Below are 20,057 nucleotides of genomic sequence, written 5' to 3'. Positions count from 1 at the left end.
TACTTGAGAATGCATTTTGCCTGGTGACAGAAGTATTTCTTTCCCCTCATTTTCATCTCCTCATCTTTTCATCTCATCCTCTTTGTCCTCCGAATTTTTCTTCTCCTTTCCCTTAACGTACAAGGAAAGATATCACCCACCCTCCACTCACAGTGGTCAGGGAGGGAGATGGGAGTCAGTGATTTACAGGTACTGTGTCACAGACCTGTGACTTTCAACCGCTCATACATAAGATCTCTGTCTCCTGGTGGAAATAGGCTGAAGGGCAGGGTGCCCAGCTACAGCTCAGGGTTTTTTCGGGAAAAGGGCAGATTCTGAGAAGGAATTCAGCAAGTGCTTCCAGAGCAATGGGACACAATGCTATAGTCTGATCCTGTTTGTATATTGTGCCTATCTCAATGACTCGGGCACCTATTACTCTCCTAGGAGGTATCTCACGACAAAGCATCTGAAAGCACCATGCTCAAACCTCTCTGTAGGCAAAGACACTTGTTCCTTCATGCCCTGCTCTTCCCCTCGCCCTCCCTTTCCTCCAGTGGCAGATTTCTTTTCAATTTCTCCCCACTTCACCTATTCTCTGCTTTTTCTATCTTTCTATTTTACTCAAATTTTTTTTTGTTTGGTTGGTTTTGGGGTTTTTTTAGAAGACAGCTACACAGCCTGTTGTCAACTTTGGCAGCTTTTTCATGGACTTTCAATTCCAGTGCCAGCTGGGGCTAGGAGGAGTTAAAACCAGAAGCCAGGAATATCTCTGTCCTTTTGACTCTTCCAGGGAAAGTAAGCAAGTCTAATATGACCAGTTAGCTGAGAAAAAGGCATAGATAGCAGCCCCAGTGGCACAGGTCCATGAAGAGAACAAGCCCTAGCAAGAGGTTTCTTCATTCCCCAATTAGAGCTTTTAAGGTGGTTCCACTAGGGATGTTCAGTCATATTGTTGGGAGCAGGGGTGATGGGGAGTGTGTGTAACTGGCTGCTGTTTTCTACAGTAGGAATATGCTGCTTGTGTGATTCAGCACACTCTCTCAACTGATTTACGCAGTTTTGTAGCCCCTGAGTACATGCTGATAAACAGAAAAGATGTTCTGCTCCACAAATGGCTGCATGTAACTGAATGAAAGGCTCTGGATAAGTCTGCAAAATATTCCAAGACCCTGCTAGTTGGGAGGCACTGCAAATACTAATTTTCCCCAGAGTGATATTCCCTGCCTCTGTCCTCCATATCATAGCCTATGGAAGGCACACAGTTGTGCAAAGAAGTGGTAACTGAAAGTCTTTATTTTTTGATAATTTTCACATGTCCAGTCCCAAAACAGAAGAAAATGATGAGGAGAAAAAGCAGGTCACATAGAACAAAAGTATTATCAGTTGGCAGATATAGTTGCTGTGATCCAGGAGACGTAATTGCAAACCTTAGTGTAAACCCCAGGATAGCCTTTCTGCGCACATCCAATGCCCCAGGAAACAATGCCCTGGAGCTGCCCATTGCAGACTACTGGGCCGCCGGAATCCCCCTGTGCACATGAAGGATACAAATATTCAGCAAATGGTACCAGCATAAGTGATGAGCCAGAGATCCCAGAAATCACTCATTCAGGGCAAATCCATTGGGCTTTTCTACACAGAAGGTCTACAAAGGTCATTGCTGATTACCACTCTACATCTGATGCTGCTGTGCCTTTAGTTCTGAGGGCACCTCAGCTAAAGATGAGTAAGCTGCCTGTTCTTGACAGATGCAGTCCTTGGCAGATGCTTAGGATATGTGTGTCTTAGACATTATTCTGTCAAATATTTCATGGACCTAGGCACATGTAAAATGCAGAGCAATTGTCAGGTGTGTTCATTTTCCATGCTGCCTGGATCTTGGTGTACTGGCTATTTTCAGTGAGTCCAAAACTAACATTTGTGTCCTAAGCTCTAAAGAGACCGTGGTTATTGTTGACTCCCTGGTGCAGCCCTCCTCCATTGTCAATAGCTTAAGGTTCAGGAGGTGGCATAGTCTGCTTCTGGAGATTTAGGGCAGAGATATTTACTGTCTCAAAAAGGGACAATGACTGACTGACTGGTAAAAAATGCTAGCCTCACTCAGTAAGCAACTTTTGCCCTAAGTCTCTGCTGTTGTTCAAAAAACAACATTCAGACATGCCAGTGCAATGAGTATAGCAGATTCTCTGATATGAAGGCCTGCTCTACTGGCAAAAGACAGGAGAGAAGCATACGGGAAAGGAGAGGCAGGTGTACCTGGCAGGAGTCTTTTCCTCCCTCCATGAATCCTACACATATCATGTTCTTGGTAATTTGGCCAGGGTAAGCTTCACTGCACTCGCTTGAGGGGAGTACAGGAGCCTTCAGGCACTGCAAGGTGTCTGGATAGGGATCTACAAGAAAATAGAGGGAGAGATGGTTGATAAAGTCTCTGAGTTCATTTCAGAGCTCCGAGAAGATCTTTCTTAGCAGAAAAGTAATCGCTGAATGTCCTGTTTTAGCTGTTGTCATTTTTACTCTGAACAGTAGTTACAGCATAGATTCCTTTTGTTTTGGTGGAACAGATCCTGCCCATGGGTCCACCATTCTACACTGCAGCCATATTAGTTTTTCTGATACCTAGAACACCATCAATTGGCAGATGTGGAGCTGGGAGCTACTCTTGTAGCACGTATGCTGGAGGAAACCTGTGCCTCAGGAAAACCGTCCTCTCCTCTGATGCAGATTTAGTTGTCGTCAGTGAATTAGACACCAGTCACCATCCACACCTCTGACCATTGGTGTAAGGGAATGGAGCCCTCTTGTAGTAACTTTAGATCCACAATCACAGATTTGGATCTTGCTCTTGGAGAACTGAGAACTCTATTGACGTTAGTTAACTAGCTGGTGGTCGGCACTGCAGAGCTGATAGCGCAGGACACAACTTATGGCAGCACAAACATGCTGGTGAATGGCATATGGGTGACTTGAGTGATCATATCCATGTTTGTAATGCAGAACAAGAGGAGAAACCTTATAAAGATTTGCCTTTAAAGCAGTGAAATGGTTATTGTCTTACACTGACTGATCACTCCAAAGGGGCCCGTCCCACAGCACTTCTTTGTGCTTTACATTGTACTGTTCAGTGCCAGCTGTGAGGTCTTGGAGTGTCTCACATGCCCCCAGACACCACACGTTCCCATGGAGTACTCACCGGTACTGCTGAGAGTGTTGCCCCATCCGGAGATGAGGCATGTGGTGCCTGGTGCCACACAGCTGGTAGGCAGAGGAATGGTTTGGACAGCTCTGTTGAGCTGGGCTGGCCTGGCAAGCTTGATGAGCATAATGTCATTGTCCAGTGTTGCTGAGCTGTAGCCAGGGTGGCGGATGACTTTAGCTGAGTTAATCAACTGCTCGGTTGACTCTGAGAGTGCCAGGTTGTGTTTCCCAAGCTGCACTTGGATGCGACTGGAAAAGAGGGGGAATGGCATGTACCTTACTGCTGCCAGCAGGTCATAAGGAAACTTGTCACCATACACTCTCACTTTAATGTTGCTGTCATAATAGCTGTTTTCATGCAGATTATCTTTCTTGTCCTGCAGCAAATTCCGAGGATCCACACTGAGATCTTACCCACCCCCAGTACAGGTGGTGAATTTCTGCAGGTTTATTTTGTTGAGCTGGGACAGGCTGAATATGTATCAGCGCTTTGTACAAACACTCCAGAAAAAGGCAAACTGCTATGCCCCTGACCTCATTCCTCTTCCTGTTCTACACTGACTAAGTTTTAGCAAGATGAATCCAATTTCTAAGAAATCATAGCCTGTAAGTCATTGTTGGTTTATCACACTGTCATTTCAGAAAGTGTTCTGCATTCTCAGAAACTTTTGCAGAAGTGAAATACTGCTTACGATGCCTCAGTCCAGCTTCCTAAATGAGCCACCCATTCCTTGGTTGCCTCCAGAATGGAGTCACTTACATATTTAGATCTCACATCTCAGAATTCCTGCTAGAAGTGAACTGGAAGAAAGAAAGAGGGTACAGAAGAATGGTGTTTTTTTTTTTGACTCACGACTTGTAGCAGTGAGCAGCTGACAGGACCCACTGGCTGTTGATGAGGGAACCTCCACAGAAGTGATACCCAGAGTTCAGGGACACCTGATAGGGGACAGAGTTCGCCGCACAGGTGTAGCCTCCAACGATCTTGTCATCATCAGCAGCATTGATGGGGATGGCAGCTGGGAGATAAGTGTCATAAGGACATCTGGCATAAGGAATATTATGACCTTGTGACTGACAGAAGCATCTCACTTGTAGGCTCTACCTCTGTGGAAACTCACAGTAGCAATGGTGGGCAAGTCTAATGGACATTCATTTGCTGCTCCCTAAAATAAGGTGATGTGACTTAGATGGGCATCTCATGTATCTGTTGCTAGTCCCAGAGTGAGCATAAGAACATAAAAATGTTCTTTCTGGATTGGATCAAAGGTGTGTCTGTCCCAGGGTCCTGTCTGCAGTAGCAGTCAACAGTGGGCTGAGTGCAAGTACAAAAAAAGTCTGAGCAGTGTTTCCTTGGAGGACTCACCCGTAGTCCAAAACTTTACAGCAGCTTTAGGACTTCCTGAGCCAGAGGTGTTATCTTTGTACTTCATAGTCCTCAAGACAGAGACAGTCTTTTTTGAAGCTACAGACACATTTCAGAATTCCTGGGCCAGGAACTCCTACAAAGGTGTTCATTCCCCATCTTGTGGCACAAGCAATTGTGAACAAATAGCAATCACAAGAAACTGCAGAGCTTTGCCTTAAAATTTTTTCAAGTTGAAACTGGACTTCACTTTCCCACAATAAACCAGCTTGCAGATTTGCTCAGAAAATGAGCTTTCTTATACATTACAAAAACAGAAGCAAAAAATATGCAAAAACAGAAGTAAAAAATATACTTACTAGCCACACCAACAAAGGTGACAAACAGTATGTATTTCATCATCTTGACACAGCCTCAAGCCCAGACTGGTGGACTGGAAGTGTGAGCTGCTAGAAATACATCTTTTGAAATGGCCTTATCTCTAATCCAAGGTTTTCTCCAGACAAAAAGTACACAGTGAAAAATTTGAAGATCCAGATGTGGGCATTAACAGGTGCTGGTAGAAAGTACAAATAACATATCAGTTAATCATAAACCTTTCCTAAGATAGCTATTTTAAATTATTTTAGAGGGCAGCCTTCCATTTAAAAATATGTTTGGCCTTTGGAAGATGTATAGTTGTTTGTCTGCCTCATTCTTACACACAGCACCTGTTGAAAGCAACCCTCAAACCCCTTTGACATTCCTTTGTGATAATGGTATCATTCTTAAAAATGCGTATTTTTTACTGGAAGCTGAATATTGTAGGTAATGGACTAAGATACTATACATTTGTTTGGAAAAAAAATAAAAACAACAGCAACAAAAAACCTCCAAAAACCCTCTCAGTGTTATTAAGTTTATTTTAGCAAATTTCTTTTTTTAGCTAATGTATGTGTTTTTGTCATATAGAACACAGTGCATTCCCAAATAAAATTATTCATAAGTAATTTCAATAAGTGAGCACAAAAACCCTATTTTGTGCCCCCCCAATTGAAATTGTTCAAATATGGGAATACACACCATATCTCTTTGAAATAATTTCTCTTATCTAATCTATATAATATCAGCCTAAGTACTAAACCACTTTCTTTTTTCTTTTTTTTTTTTTTTTCTTCAGTTTTGGAATGTTCTATAGAGACTCATTTTTGCCACAGAAGAATTTCAGAATAACATTCATGTTTATGGTTATACTGTATATGAACAAAAATCCTGTGAACAGAAATGAGATCTTCTGAAATCCTTCTCTGAAAGAGCGATAATTGCTGTCATGATGCTGAGTTTGCTAAAACTTAATGCATTTGATGAATAATCATTTTCCAAGCAGCTGCCAACTTCATCATGTTGGCTCCTGAAAGACATAGGATAACCTCAAGTGACTGTAAAGAGAAGTCATGTGGTTTGAGATGCTGAAATGGCATGAGAGACTAAACAGGAGTAATGTTTCTACTCCATTTCTTGATCAGCTTTTTTGAGAGCCCTGGAGGACTGGTACACACAGCGACACTGTCCAGATGGGAACTTTTCCTTCATGTTAAAGGACAAGTCCATGGCCAGGGACTCCTCCAAGGAGCTGAATGACTTGTCTCAGGCTTTAAACTGGTATCAGTGCACAGTTTTCTTACAAACATGTTTTATCCTGGGAAACAAATAACGATTGGAAACTTCCCAAGGAAAAGGGAAAGGTCTGTAATAGCACTAATCATGGCAAAAATTACCAAAGCTGTCTAATCCCATCATGACTAAGTAGAGCAAGGCAAGAACAATTCTTAATCTACAATAGAATGTAATTTGATCTCCCTGTGGATTTATAATTTCTTTGTCCAAAACATGCCATTGGCATAGAGACAGGCTGTCATCAGATATTTTAAAACAATATTTTTCCTGAGATATAGCTCTAATAACCTATTAGGTAACATTTAGGCTATGAAGGACAGCTTTCTTTTCTTTCTTTTCACAGGGTTTAGTATTTCATTTAGTATCCACCCAAATTTCAGCAAAATCCAGTAATTCAGCATCTGAATTGGGAAGATCAACCATACCTGCCTTTATCTTGGTATTGTTTTGTTTTCCCTTGTTACTTGTTTAATCTACTCTGGTCTTTATAGTTATTCGTAACAGCAGGAAAGGCATCATATAGGTCTGGCTGGTAATCTTCTTGAAGAAAAAGGTCTGTCTGAGACTCTTTATGCTACTTGCTTAAATCAGTGAGGGGGCACTACTGACCCCTTCCCAAGCTACTGCAAGAGCTCATGGCAAAAGTCCTGGGCCATAGTTTCTGTGGCTCTTGTGTTCCTAAGTCCTTGATGGCAGACGTCGAGTGAACACACTTCACCCAAGTCCCTCCCATGCTCCTGTCTGCCTCTTGGGGACCTGTTCCAGAGGCTCTCGTGAATTCCAGAACTCCAGGGTGCGTGCCAGCAAAGCAGCTCATGGAGCAAACTGATCTCAAAGGAAGGTAAACAGGGTGTTTGTGGTGCAGAACACAGAGGTCATCCAGCAGACAGACTGCTTCAGAACAGCCCTTCAGGGGTTGTGAGAGCTGTGAAGGATGAAGAGACTCCTTTGCATTCAGGTTGAAAATGGAACACCTTCTCCCACCCCTCTTTCCTTTCTTTAAGATGAGCAGTGCCTACCTGAAATGTAAATACCCTCTTTTGCTCAATGCTGCTGAACATTCCACAGACCCATGGCAAGGGATTTTTCAGGGACTTTCAAAAAATACACTCTGGGGGGTACACCTCCAGCTGCAAATGAGCCTGTCATTTAAGGCAGTGATGCTGCAGCAGAGTACTGGCAGCTCCAGGCACATGGGAAGGAGGAGGGTTGGTGAATGGAAGGCAGCTGTGTTAGGTATTATGAATGGGCAAGCAATGGCAGCTTGCATTTCTAGAAATCCATGTTCCTAGTTCAAGTATTTCAGTCAGCTGTGTCATCACTGGACTCAGATAAAGTAAATACATTTGTCCAAGCTGATGCAAGATCCTGGGAAAGGGAAACCTGGCAAGACTGTGAGCTCACAGAGATAAGCTTCCCAGGGGTGTAAAGCAGAGGAGTTTCTGAGTGCATCTGATGGAGCTTGGTGGTGGAGGCACTGTTGACTCTCTCTTCCCAAGTCTCTCCTGCCTGGGAGAAGCTGGTTGAAATACACCCCATCTGGCCTTGGAACATCAAGCCCCCAGCTACCTGAGGCTAGGCGAGTGTCTGGGCAAGGGGGTTGCATCTTCTGATCTTTTCAGATTACAGAATCAGAGACAAGCTCCTGGTTTATGATGTTCCAGTGCAGTGGTCTCCAAAGTGGGGTGCATGCACCCCTGGGGGTATGCAAGATGTGTGTGGGGTGAAAATACTAGAACTTCAGTACTGTATGTAAGTAATTATCAATTACTAAATATACATCTACTGGGGGCATGTGCTCAAAAATATTTTATTGATAGGGACATGCGATCAAAAATGTTTGGAGACCACTGTTCTAGTAGTTTCAACAAATACCTTACATGTTCTTTTTATGTTCTGCTATAGCATCAGCCTCCAACTCTGCACAGCCTCCATACTGTTTCTGGTTTCTTCACTACCAGGGCTTTCCTCCTCTCTTGCCCACCCCTGGCTTCCCCCCAGGAAATTAAATTTCTGCTGACACTCTCAACTGCATTTGCTATTTTCCATGTCTCAACTTACACAGATGTGCACCGTGTGCTTTCCATCATTATACAGCTGTTGCATCCTGTTCCAAAGGTGCCGTGGAAGTGAAGGTGCCAGTGTGAAGGCTGCATACATTTCATTTGTGAAGTTCTTTGGCAGCTTCTGCTCTTCTGCTTTCCGACTCAGGGTGGTAAAGACAAAGCCTCACGTTTCAGAGGAGCACAGAAAGAACTTGGGAGGATATTTCAGGAGTTGCTGTGAAGACTTACAAAGTTTTTTGTTTTACAAATGTTTTACAAACATTTTTGACTCTTGCTAATTCCTGCTACACCTTAAAAGAATGGATCCAGGCCTGGTGCTGTGAAATTCAGTGCTCCTCCTCTCACTTTCTTTTCCTGAGGTTGCTGATAAGACTGTGGGAGGCTACAACTGCCGAGAGCATTCAGGTCCCTACCAGTGTCCTTGAATGGTGGGTATCACTTATGTGGTGGTTCACTCATCAACAATCAGTGGGTCTGGTCAGCTGCTCAGTGCTAGAAATCCTAAGTATTAATTGGGTTGTGTATCTGGATTCTAGTTGAATCTTGCAAAGCCACCAGATTTAGAATATGGTGCCTAGCAAAAGAAGAGAATCCAAGGTGGCAATGCATGGTGTACCTGAAATGAAAGGAGAAACACGGTACCCTCTTTCCCACTGCATTACATGATTTTTCCAATATTCCTGGACTCTTGGCATCCTTTCCCGTGCATCCTAAAATGCCTTTCTGTACACATTTGCATGCCCATGTGGCTTACCATTATGATTTTGCTCTTTTTCATTCCTTCAGACTTTCTCCATGGATTTTTCTTGTCCTGAATTTAAGGCATACCTCTGCAGAGAGAGCACAGATCAAGGATCATGCTCCTCTGCAACAGCAAATGTAATCTTCCTTCCCTAAGCATTGCTCTAGCTGCCTGAAGTGACCCATCTATGCTCACACTGTTGCCACTGCTGCCCCATGGGGATCCACTGAACAGGATGCCCAACTAGCAAGACCTACCACCATAGCTGTAGTGACCAGACTCTGTTGTTTCATGAAATCATAAGGCTCCTAAAGCTCTGTGACATGTGCACCTTTGATTAGGGCAACACTCCCTTACTCTATTCCAAATGTCTGCCAGACCCCGTGTGGCACCAAGTTTTTCTACCCACAGTTAACTGCTGCTCTTCTATGCTGGTAATTTTGCAGCTGTATACAAGTGAGGCTGGGCGAATGCAACACTGTGTGAAGGAAGACAGTGAACTAGTCAGGAATGCCACATTAATCATTCACCATCCTAGATATGATTCAAGGAGCCTTGATAACAACATGATGTTGATCCAGTTGGCAACCACCACGGACTACAGGGCCAACATTCAACCCACAGCTCTGCCCAGTTCCTGTGCCAGGGAGGGTCCCGAGTGCCTTTTTCAAAGTGAGGAAACACACTGAGCAGTGGCTGTATGTGCGTTGCATGTACCTGGTCACACTTCTGCTCTGCTGCCAGATCCATGAGACCTATATGCATTTCACTCCTGCATTGCAGCCTTTCCATGCTCTGCCTATGAGTTCCCCAAACTGTCCTGCCGGTGTGCCTCAATGAGTCCCAAGACAAAACCTTGTTTTCACTGCTGTCCTGGGAGCCAGTTCCCCTAAGGTTCTACACCAGCACCGTGATCTGTGTAGGATTCCTGGATGATGGGAAAGACGCATGCCAAGTAAGCATTCGCGTCTGCACAGAGCCCTGAGTCACACACCCCAGGGTACCTCCAGGAGCACAGTATGTCAGAGTTCGGCAGAGTGCTTATGCCTCCTCATCTCCACGTTTTCTGTTCTGCTGCAGTATCCTTCCAACAGGGTTTTGATAAAGGGTGGGCTTCACCAAACTGGCAGGTCCAGCCACATGTGCTGGGCACTAAGTGCAGTAGAAGTGGATTATTGCAGGGTAGGATAGGTCAGCAAATATGGGGTGCTATCTTTGCGTACTCCCAAATCAGGACTTGCTGTACTTGACTTTGCATTCCCTGGTTTCTTTGTTCCAGGTTAAAACCTTTCCAGGTGAGATCATCTCATACTTCTAAATTTTTCTCTCCAGGGTGACTCAGGTGGCCCCACTCCCTGCGTTGGAAAACTCCAGGGAATTGTGTCATGGAGAACAGAGTGTGCTCTGAAAGTTTATCCCAGTGTCTACACCAAGGTCTACAATTATATTGATTCAAGAAACGATTGCAGCCTAGTGGTATGTTGATGACTGCCTGGCTCCTTGGCCACTACCCTCCTGCCCTATTGCTCCTTTTAGGATGATAGCACAAACAAAAGCCTTCTTTAAAGAGCCTTACAGATATTTGTTTTGGGGACTGGCAACCACTGTACACAAGCGGGGTTCCCTGCAGCCTTACACGAGATCTTCCTGAACCTTCCCGTCTGTTCTGGCTTAGGTGTGTGTGCTAGGAGCAGTGCCCTAGAGCTACTGGGCTAGCAGACGAGGGGCTAGGGAACGGTGCAACTGTCTAGGAAGCCAGGCACTTCCTTTTCCTTACTCCTGGCCCCTTACTGAGAAAGGGAGGAGAGGGAGCAGGTCCCTAGGGAGGAGGTTCCTAGAGCAGCAGAACAGAGTCCCACTTTGCTCCTGCCAATGGTGAAGTTAGCATCTCACCAACACTGTGACAGCTTTGGTGGTGGTCAGTACAGCTATGGTGGAAAGCCAAGCAGTGGTCAGAGATCACAGACACAGAGCAATCAGGTCATGAGGTCAACAGCTGTGACCGATGATTATCAGCATCCCCTTTGCTTCCTCAGGGACACCTGAAGCAGGTGGGCTGGGTTCACCAGGATCTGGCAGGTAACACATACCAGCTGCTAGGGAAAGGAAAGCAATAGCAAGCAGGTGGGGAAAATGCCCATGATCTCATAGCAGTGTAAAGCACGGAAGAAGATAAGAGTTAGAAAGGAAGGATGGGGAGTGGAAGGGAGGGGAGGAGCAGGGGCAGTACTAGCTGCATATTTATGTTTACCTTGCTGCTGCTCTTTTTTGTTATGTTCTCTTTTGAGGAATAAGAAAAGTTATGTCTTCTTTCATAGTGCCTGAGCTCTGCTGCTAGGGAGGGGTCCTGGAGCACTGTGGGCCAGAGGCACTGGGGGAATAACAAAGAAGAGACTGCAGTATCAGGATCACCGAAGAAGAACATTGAAATTAAATATATTTACTTCATTCTAAGTACTAGCAAGGAATAAACCAGCTACAATCATGTAAGTTTTTTGAATCTTACATATTCAGAAAAGAATAGAGAGTGGTATAGGTTATGACAAGGCTAACTAGGATGCATTTGGCGGACTAGAAGAAGCAGACTGTTCGTGACACTAAATGTCTAACCACAGTTTTTGCTTTCAGAAAAAAAGGCTGGCAGAGATGCCTTGCTTTTTGTAATAGGATGCAGGAGCAGGCTGGAAACTAAGACCATGCGTGGCAATCAGTTAGCTGAGGGGAATGTGCTCGAGCTTGTATAGACACAACTATTAACATGATCAGTCATGCTGAGAGAGCATAGGGAGTGGGGGACGGATGGCACCAAGGAAAGGTAACACCTTGCTGTTAATTGATGGTAGTTAACCACCAATCGGGGATTGCCTAGTATGCAATGCTTAGCTCTAAAGAACCAATCTGTTTAAAACGCACGACTTCTGAAAGTATATATACCCATGTTTCTATACAATAAATTGACATTTGCTTGCATCAAGCTGTGTCCCGTCTCTCCATCGCAGCAATAGGAATTGAAGTAGATCTCACAGGAAGATTAAACTGCAGGGAAGATACTGCCCTGACACCAAACCCAAAGAAATTTAGATGCGATTAAACATGATTTTTGTGCCTATGCTATCTTGGTCAATCATCTTTGCTTCTGCCTACATATGTTCTGAGTTGTGAGGTATCATCTTTCAGGTACTAAGAAGGTCTCTCCAGAATGAAATGGTATATGTCTACATTTACTGGAATAAACCAGTCTGGAAGGATGGCTCAAGTTATATCCACAGGTGTAAATGAGCCAAAAAATCATTTATGAAGCCAATATTCCCAGGTTCGTGGCTAACAGATCTCGTACTCAGGCATGCACAATGATGGAATGACAGATGGTACCACATTCAGCCAGCAATTTACTGGTCTGCAAGCAATCTCACATTTTTGTCAGGAGCTCAGAACACTGCCTGTCTTGTAGAAAAGCTACAGCAAAATTTACAGTCATGTGAATGCTCAGCTTTGCTTCTAATGGCTCACAAAAAAGGGTATCAAAGGTGGACTGTCCCTCCTCTCTTCCCCACCCAAGCCTGAGAGAAAAATCAGAGCAAGGGGAGGGGCATCAGTCTCACAACCTCTTCTCTCTCACCTTGTGATGAGCAGAAATGCATTGCTCTGTGACCGTGCTGACTGTTTTCCTTGCTTTTCTACCTGGTGAGAGACAACAAATCCATCTGCAGCATCCAGGCCGTGCAGGACTGGCATGATGTAAAGGACCCTTTCTGGCCATCATCTGTACTCCTCCCTTTTTTCTTTTTTCCTCTCACTCATGCAGGTCCTGGGGTGGGAAACCTTATCACACAGTGGCCCAAAGAGACCCTTAAGAAAGCTGGAGAGACTGTGGACATCACGTGCTACCAGAATAATAGCAGACTTGCCTATATGTTCTGGTACCAGCAGGCTCCAAGGGATGGTCTGAAGTTAGTAGCCAGCACTTCTACGTGGATGCAGAGCTCTTACGAGGAAGGTTACAGTAAAGACAAGTTTGAGATAAGCAGAGACAGTAATGATCGCTCTGTGATGACAATCAAGAACGTGACATACAAGGATGCAGCCATGTATTTCTGTGCTATGAGTGATGACACAGTACAGCAAGGGGGTGGAGCACTAAGATAAAATCCCCACCTTGCTGAAGTGAGAGATGTGAGACAGATTGGGGATGGGCAGAGGAAGAGCAGAAGAAAGACAAGGAAGAAGTCGGGGAATGGAGCCAGGACTTTGGAGGGCAGGGGGGCAGACAAAGCAGTGCAGCAGCATCTAGCTTCAGCCTTCAGAAATACAAACCCACATATCAGCATTAAGAATTGAGGCTGATGTGGTTAGTGAAAGGCAGCAGATATCTCTTAAAATTGGTGCTACAGAAGCACAGCCATGTTCTGGGCCACTAGTTCCCCACAGACCCCACTGTAGCACCAAGGAAAGGGTACAAAGCAGAAGGAGAATTCAAGGTTCTGCTACATACTGATGATCCACCCAAAGACAGAGGTGCCCAGTCAGAGGTCGACCAGTGTGAGAAGAGAGCCCAGCCTCTGATTATGGATGTAGGAGGATGGCACCATTACAGGTGGGAGGAAACATACACAGGGGACCTGGCATTCCTTCCAGTCCGGGAGGGACAGCCCCTTGGCAACTTGACAAGCAGCAGCATGCTCTGCGGCACTTTTATTTACCTACCCACACACTGCTTTGTTACAGGTTCCCTCTCTTCCTTGCCCTAGAAACACGTACAGTTCTGAGCTGGACCAAGGCATCTCTTCACAGCAAAACTTCATGGGCAGAGAAGGGAAACCACAAGAGGCTGCCATCATCTGGTGTTCCCATTGTGAGGGCCAGCTGAAGGCAGAAGTTGCCTCCTATTGTGCCTCTACCTTCATTGCTTGCAGAGATGAGCTTTGAGTGAGCTAATTGCTCGGCCTGGGAAAAGTGAGGGTGGGGTGTTACTGGGGCTCCCCTGCCTGCCATTGCCTGTCTGTGCTCCTGGTTTTATTGCATAACCTAGGACTTACCTCTCATTCAAGGAAAGGGAACTAGCACACAGAAGAGCCAAAGGTATCTTTAAGAAGGTATGGCTAAACACGTGTATTTTGGGCTTCTGTTTTTAGGTTGTCCTTGACAGTCTGCATGCTATTGAGCACAAACCAAATGTTTGTCTCGTGCTCTTATGGAAGTTGCAGCATATGAAGCACACAACTATCACAGGTAGCAAATGTACTGTGCTGCTCACTGATGTGGCAAAGCTGGATATGCTGAAGGGAAACATACTATTTGATTATGGAAAAAAAAGGAGTGTGAGGTGGTGAGAATAGCTGGTGAGAGCAAAGAGCAGGAATCAGCCAAGAGCAGAGCATGTCCTGTAAAAGATGCAATCCTGTTTCACCAAAATTGCTAGAAGGCTTTTGTACTGCCAGGGTGGATCACTCAATTTCATGCCAGGGTCCTAGTCTCCTGATTGACTATGCTACCTAAATGTTACTTTGCTTCCAGGCTCTGCTCTGAAAGAGGCTAAACTGTTCTTGGCTAGGGAAATCCAGATGCATGACGGAAAGGCATGTTCGTTGCAGTCTCACCCTGGATGCAGTGAAGGCTCTGAAAAAGCTAAATCTAGTTTCATGCTGGATTTAATCTGGTCCTCCAAAGACATTTCTGAAAGACTCAGCCTCACACACCAGTCCTTGCACACCTTGGCAGCCAATATTCTTCTGACTCCAGCAACAAGTGTAACACCATTCCCTGCTCCCAGGGAGCACTCACAGGCTCCTCAGCACACCTCCAGGTCCGTGATCTACTCGCTGTTCGTATCAGACTACCAACACATAGCCAGGACGCGCTGGGGAAGCATAGTCTCTCACAAAATGCAGGCACACTGAGTTCCTTATCCTCTTCAGCCTTGCATCTTTACACAGGTGCCAAACACATTCACTTTCTTGCTGTCTGGAATTATTACTGCTGATCCATGTGGCCTCTGAAAGTTTTAGGGAAAGCTGTTTATGCTGGAATCATTAAGGAATATGAACACCATAGTAGTAACTTTGTGAGTGACTTTTGGGTGATTTAGATATTTTTAGGTTGTTTGGTTTTTTTTTTAATTCTCTACTAATAAATTTGCAGTTCCTGAAAATCATAATGTTACAGTCCTAGCTCAGACCTCTTGCATAAACACTGAAAGCCAGCTTTATCAGCTCTGGGAACATAACAGAGGAAAGATCCCTTTCTATTTCTCAGTGCTTGAGCATTTTTAGTTTTGAGTGGCAAATGCATTTTTAAAGCCTTGTGAAAACAAACTTATGGGTAACCGTCAAAGTTCAGCAGATTAATCAGGTGGCTATTGACCAGTCACAGCTGTGCAGTTTCCAGGTGGTAGCAGAAAACCACAGAGATCTCTAGTGGTCATTGCCATCTTGAAGGTCTGAAGTCACAGTTCCCTTCTCAAGCTCCGAGGTACAATTTTCTCCCATGCGGTGCTGCTTTTGCCAGCTTGAAGTGGCAATACACAAAACCCCCAGCTATTGTAAGAAGTTTCTCATGAAACAGCTACTCTCCTACTTGTCACACTCCTTGTCCCCATATTTATTGTCCTTTGTCTCCTGCTGTAGAAGGTGGCAGAGGAGCTGCTGCTACAAGAGCCATCGTCAAAGGTAGTTGTGTCAGATACTCATCAGTGACATCACAGGCACATCTGTGTAAACAGCTGTATATTTGTAATGAGTAACAGTTTGTCAGTAACAGCATTCTAGAGATTATACTAGCTGCTCAAAGGATGAGATGATGGAAGGAGAGGATCTGTAAAGCCACATCTCTATGCAGATAATGGTGCTATACAGTATGGTGTGGTCATCCTCCCATGACTGGGAGGGTTTTGCAGAGTCATAGAGTTACAGAATGGCTGAGGTTGGAAGGAGCCTCAGAAGGTCATCTTATCCAAATGCCCTTCTTGAGCAGGGCCACCCAGAGCCAGTGGACCAGGACTGCATGTAGACAGCTTTTGATTGTCTCTCAACATGGAGACTCCACAACCTCCCTAGGCAACCTATTCCCGTGCTCAGTCACCCTCACAGTAAAAAAAACGTGTTTCTTTGTGCTCAGAAGGAACCTCCGGTGTTCCAGTTTGTACCCTTTTTCTCTGAGCCTGTCACTAGCACCACTGAGAAGAGCCTGGCTCTGTCCTCTTTACATCCTCTTTTCGGGTATTTATATACATTATTCATACTCACCCTGAGCCTTCTCTCTCTAAGCTAAACAGTCCCAGCTCTCTCAGCCTCTCCTCCTGTGCAAGGTGCCCCAGTCCCTTCATCATCCTTGTGGCCCTTTTGTGAATGCTCTCCAGTATGTTCATGTCTCTTTTGTAATGAAGAGCCCAGAACTGGATGAGGTGCTCCAGGTGTGGCCTTAACAGTGCTGAATGAAGGGGAAGGATCACCTTCCTCGACCTGCTGGCAATACTTTGTCTGATTTATCCCAGGATACCATTCGCTGCCTTTGCAGCAAGGGCACGCTGCTGGCTCATGTTCAACCTGCTGCCCACCAGCACCCCAGGTTCTTTTCTGACAGGCTGCTTCTCAGCTGGATCACCACCAACAGGCACTGGTGCGTGGGGTTGCTTCTCCCCAGGCATGGGACTTTGCACTTTCCCTTGTTGAACTTCATGAGGTTATTGTTGGCCCTTTTCTCCAGGCTGTCGAGATTCCTCTGGATGGCAGCATATGCCCCTGTGGTGTACCAGCTGCTTCTCCCAGTTTGGTGTTTTCTGCAAAATTCCTAAGTGTTCTCTGCCCCATCATCTGCATCATTAATGAAGATGTTAAATGGAAGATGTTTCCCACCACAGCTGCTGTTTCTCAGGCTTCCTGTGAGACAAGAATTAACTCCAAACATAATTAACAGGACAGACAACCTTGTGTTAGCCATCCAATACAGGTACTGCATTGGGAGCAGAAGATGAATGTTTGGGAAACATATTGTTCTTTAGTGGAACAGCTTGGGCCCAAATCAATATCATCTAACAAGAAGCTTGAGTAGACACAGGCTGGAAGAGGAAGGAAACAAAGGGAAGAAAAGAAAGGAAATATACATACATAGGATGGTGTAGCATCACTATCTGCATATGGATGTGTGTTGGGTCTGGCTGAGATGGAGTTATCTTTCCCTGCAGCAGCCCTCGTAGTGCTGTGCTTTGTATTTGTAGCTAGAAAGGCGTTGATAACACACCAGCATTTTGGCTACCACTGAGCAGTGCTCACACAGCACCAGGGCTGCCTCTCCAAAACTGCCCCCCCCCAGCTCCAAAGGCCAGCAGGTAGGAAAGAGGCTGGAAGGGGGGACAGACAGAACAGCTGACCCAGTCTGACCAAAGGGATGTTCCATGCCATGTGATGTTGTGCTCAGCCATAAAAAGCTAAGAGAAAGGAGGCAGAGAGGGGATGTTTGCTATTAAGGCACTTGTCTCTAGAGCAACCTTTACGTGCACTGAGGCCGTGCTTCCTGGGAAGAGGCTAAACATTACCTGCTGATGGGCAGTAGAGAATCGGTCTTCTTGTTTCCCTTTGCTTCTGCATGCAGCCTTTGATTTTTCTTTGTTAAACTGCCTTTCTCTTGACCCATGAGTACTTTCTCATCTCATTTCCCACTGCCCTGCAGTGTCCTTCTGAGGAGGGGGAGAGATAGGGGATTCGGTGGGCAGCTGGCAGCCGGTGAGGGTCAACCCACCACAGGCTGCAATCTTACACATTCTCTTCTTCCACCCCCTTGCCTTTTCAGTACACAGATATGACCTGAAAAGGGGCTGTTGCTTAATTTTAAGGGTTTGTGGCTGAAAGTACTGAATGTTTATGAGAAGAACTGAAGCTCAGGGTGTCTGTGGTTCTGCCTGCTTTCTTGTAGCAGGATTGGTGTAAGTGATATGATTGCTACTCTTCTGTGAAATTCCCCCACTGAAATGATACCATTGTTAGAAAACACGGCCCTAAATGTCTCTTGCGTGCATGTTCTCGCCTTTCCTTGTCTGAAGTTTTGCACAGCTTGAGAGACATGGAAATAAAAACGAGGGAACTGTCTTTCCTCTCTTCTCTCCCTCACACTTATCTGGATTCAGAGCCTACACCACTTTTCCTTTTGGCAGGTTACAGATGAACATTAAAGTGTGACAAGACTGGTCTCTGCTGGCATGTCCTGGAAATTGCCCTTTGAACATGGCCGGAGGAGGTGTTCGTGCCACATAGAAACACTCCTTCAGAATTAATACAGAGGTCATTTGCTTGTTTTTTAATGAAAGACAACATATGGGAGAGAGTCTGTTAGTGACAGTAAGGACACTAATGGAGCTGTAGACTGGAGAAGGAGACAGAATAATCTTAAACGAATTTTAGCAGAATGGCTTTAGACCCTGAATAAACAGTGCTGAGATCAGAGCCAGATTCAGACCAAGGCCGGCAAATAATATCCTGTCACTAGTGTTATTATTTAGGCAAAGCCAGACAAAATCCTAAATATAGTTTTAAAAATAATTCAATCTAAACAAAGAAAAATGTCTGCAGTCATTTCCATAATTAGTGACTTGAGTGCACAGTTTTGCTGTTGTAGAGGAGAGGATACCATAGGGGTACCTGAGACCATCTGCCCAGTACCTGGCTTTCTGTAGTCCTGTGTCTCCGTCCTGAATGTTTCAGCCTAGTCTCTGTGTCTCATTCCCTTCCCTGGGACACCAGCAGCTCGGCCCAGCTGAACAGGATGTATCAAAACTCATGTGTTCTTCTGGGATACCTGGAAATGAGAACATAATTTGTGTTTTTACTAGTAGAATTGCTGCCTTTCAAAGGTTTGTGTCTTGTACCTACAGCCTATTTTTTTAATATCAACAGACTTAAGTGAAGCCATTAAAAATCAATATGAACATGTTTACTGCAGGTACTTGGTCATGTTGCTGACTGTGTCGACCTTTTATGTGCCAAGATTAGGCCAGGATGGGCAGCGCATGCCCCAAATCCGAACTGCTTTGTTCATGTGCCTGTCTTCCCTGTATTGCCTCGGTGTGTGCTGATGCATACACCCTTACTAACACAGACTTTTTCCTTTCGTGAGTTACATCACATCTGGACAAACCTATGGGGGGAAAAAACAGTTTTGTGTCTCCATTTAGTTACATGTAAGGGAGGGGCATAAAAGTGTCCTTTTACTGCCAGTCCCCACCCCCTTTGGACAGTCTCCAAAATGAAGGCGTGCTCTTACTCCTAGATGAAGCCTTTCCACAGTCAAGGTCGTGGGCACCCAGGAGAAGCCTTTATGTCTGCTTCCTGCAACGAGGCAGTCAGAGGAACGCAAACACAAGGCCTCAGCATCCCACTGCCCTTCCTTTCAGAGCAGTTGTGGCAAGTGCAGCCCAGACCAACATGCATATTCATAGTCAGGCCAGGCTGCAAACAGAAGCACCAGTCAGAAGAAAGCAAATCACGCTTAATGCAAACCAGTTACTGTTGGCTTGAGGTTTGGTTACCATCCTGGGGAAGAAGGAGAAAGAGTGGGAAGGAAAGCAGCATCAGCAACATCAGGAAGTTACTAAGTGAAAAATAAATGCATTTAAAACCAGCTAGTAAAAGAAAAAAACCCCCAAACACCTACTTTTTTTGTCATCAGGAAAAAAATGTAAGGATTATAAATTCAGATACACAAAAAGGTAGTTGGACTGCCACACAGAAACAGCAGTGGCAGAGGAGGGATGTGGCCTGTGGTTCCCATAGCTGACTTTCATGGTGACTGGGTGACAAAAATGGGAGGGCAGAGCCACGAGTGGGATTGTTTTTGTACAAGGTTATATCGTTGTGGGGACAACTCACAATGATGCATTCCCCAGGAGGCCTTTACAAAAACCCTTATGTGCATAAGCCTCGTGGGAGTGTGCTAAGACAGCTACAGAGGACTCTGCAGCACATCGGGCACGCGCTGTCTTGGCTTTTCTTGACAGACCTGGTATGCTATGACTTAATGGCACCATCTGGGAACTGATCTTGCCTTCTCTGGAAAACAA

At 45.1% G+C, this 20,057-nt stretch overlaps 1 protein-coding gene across 4 annotated transcripts; it reads right to left on the bottom strand.

Annotated features, from left to right (window-relative positions):
• Positions 1–1,257: 1,257 nt before the first annotated feature.
• Positions 1,258–18,905, bottom strand: LOC130149557 (trypsin I-P1-like). 4 transcript variants are annotated; one of them, XM_056339324.1, is made up of 6 exons: positions 9,023–10,336; positions 4,906–8,491; positions 4,034–4,199; positions 3,176–3,429; positions 2,239–2,375; positions 1,258–1,511 (listed from the first exon to the last, which is right to left on the bottom strand). In XM_056339324.1, the coding sequence occupies exons 2-6, from the start codon at positions 4,946–4,948 to the stop codon at positions 1,362–1,364; spliced, it is 750 nt and encodes a 249-aa protein (XP_056195299.1). In that variant the 5' UTR covers positions 4,949–8,491; positions 9,023–10,336; the 3' UTR covers positions 1,258–1,361. The 4 variants fall into 4 exon arrangements, with proteins under 4 accessions (XP_056195299.1, XP_056195298.1, XP_056195300.1 ...); XM_056339323.1 differs by lacking the exon at positions 9,023–10,336 and having other exon boundaries at positions 4,906–5,102; positions 8,264–8,452; XM_056339325.1 differs by lacking the exons at positions 4,034–4,199; positions 4,906–8,491; positions 9,023–10,336 and adding an exon at positions 17,541–18,905.
• Between the last annotated feature and the right edge of the window lie 1,152 nt (positions 18,906–20,057).

Source organism: Falco biarmicus, chromosome 5 (genome assembly GCF_023638135.1).
Source record: "Falco biarmicus isolate bFalBia1 chromosome 5, bFalBia1.pri, whole genome shotgun sequence".
NCBI lineage: Eukaryota > Metazoa > Chordata > Aves > Falconiformes > Falconidae > Falco > Falco biarmicus.
This window is presented reverse-complemented; position numbering and strand designations above follow the sequence as displayed.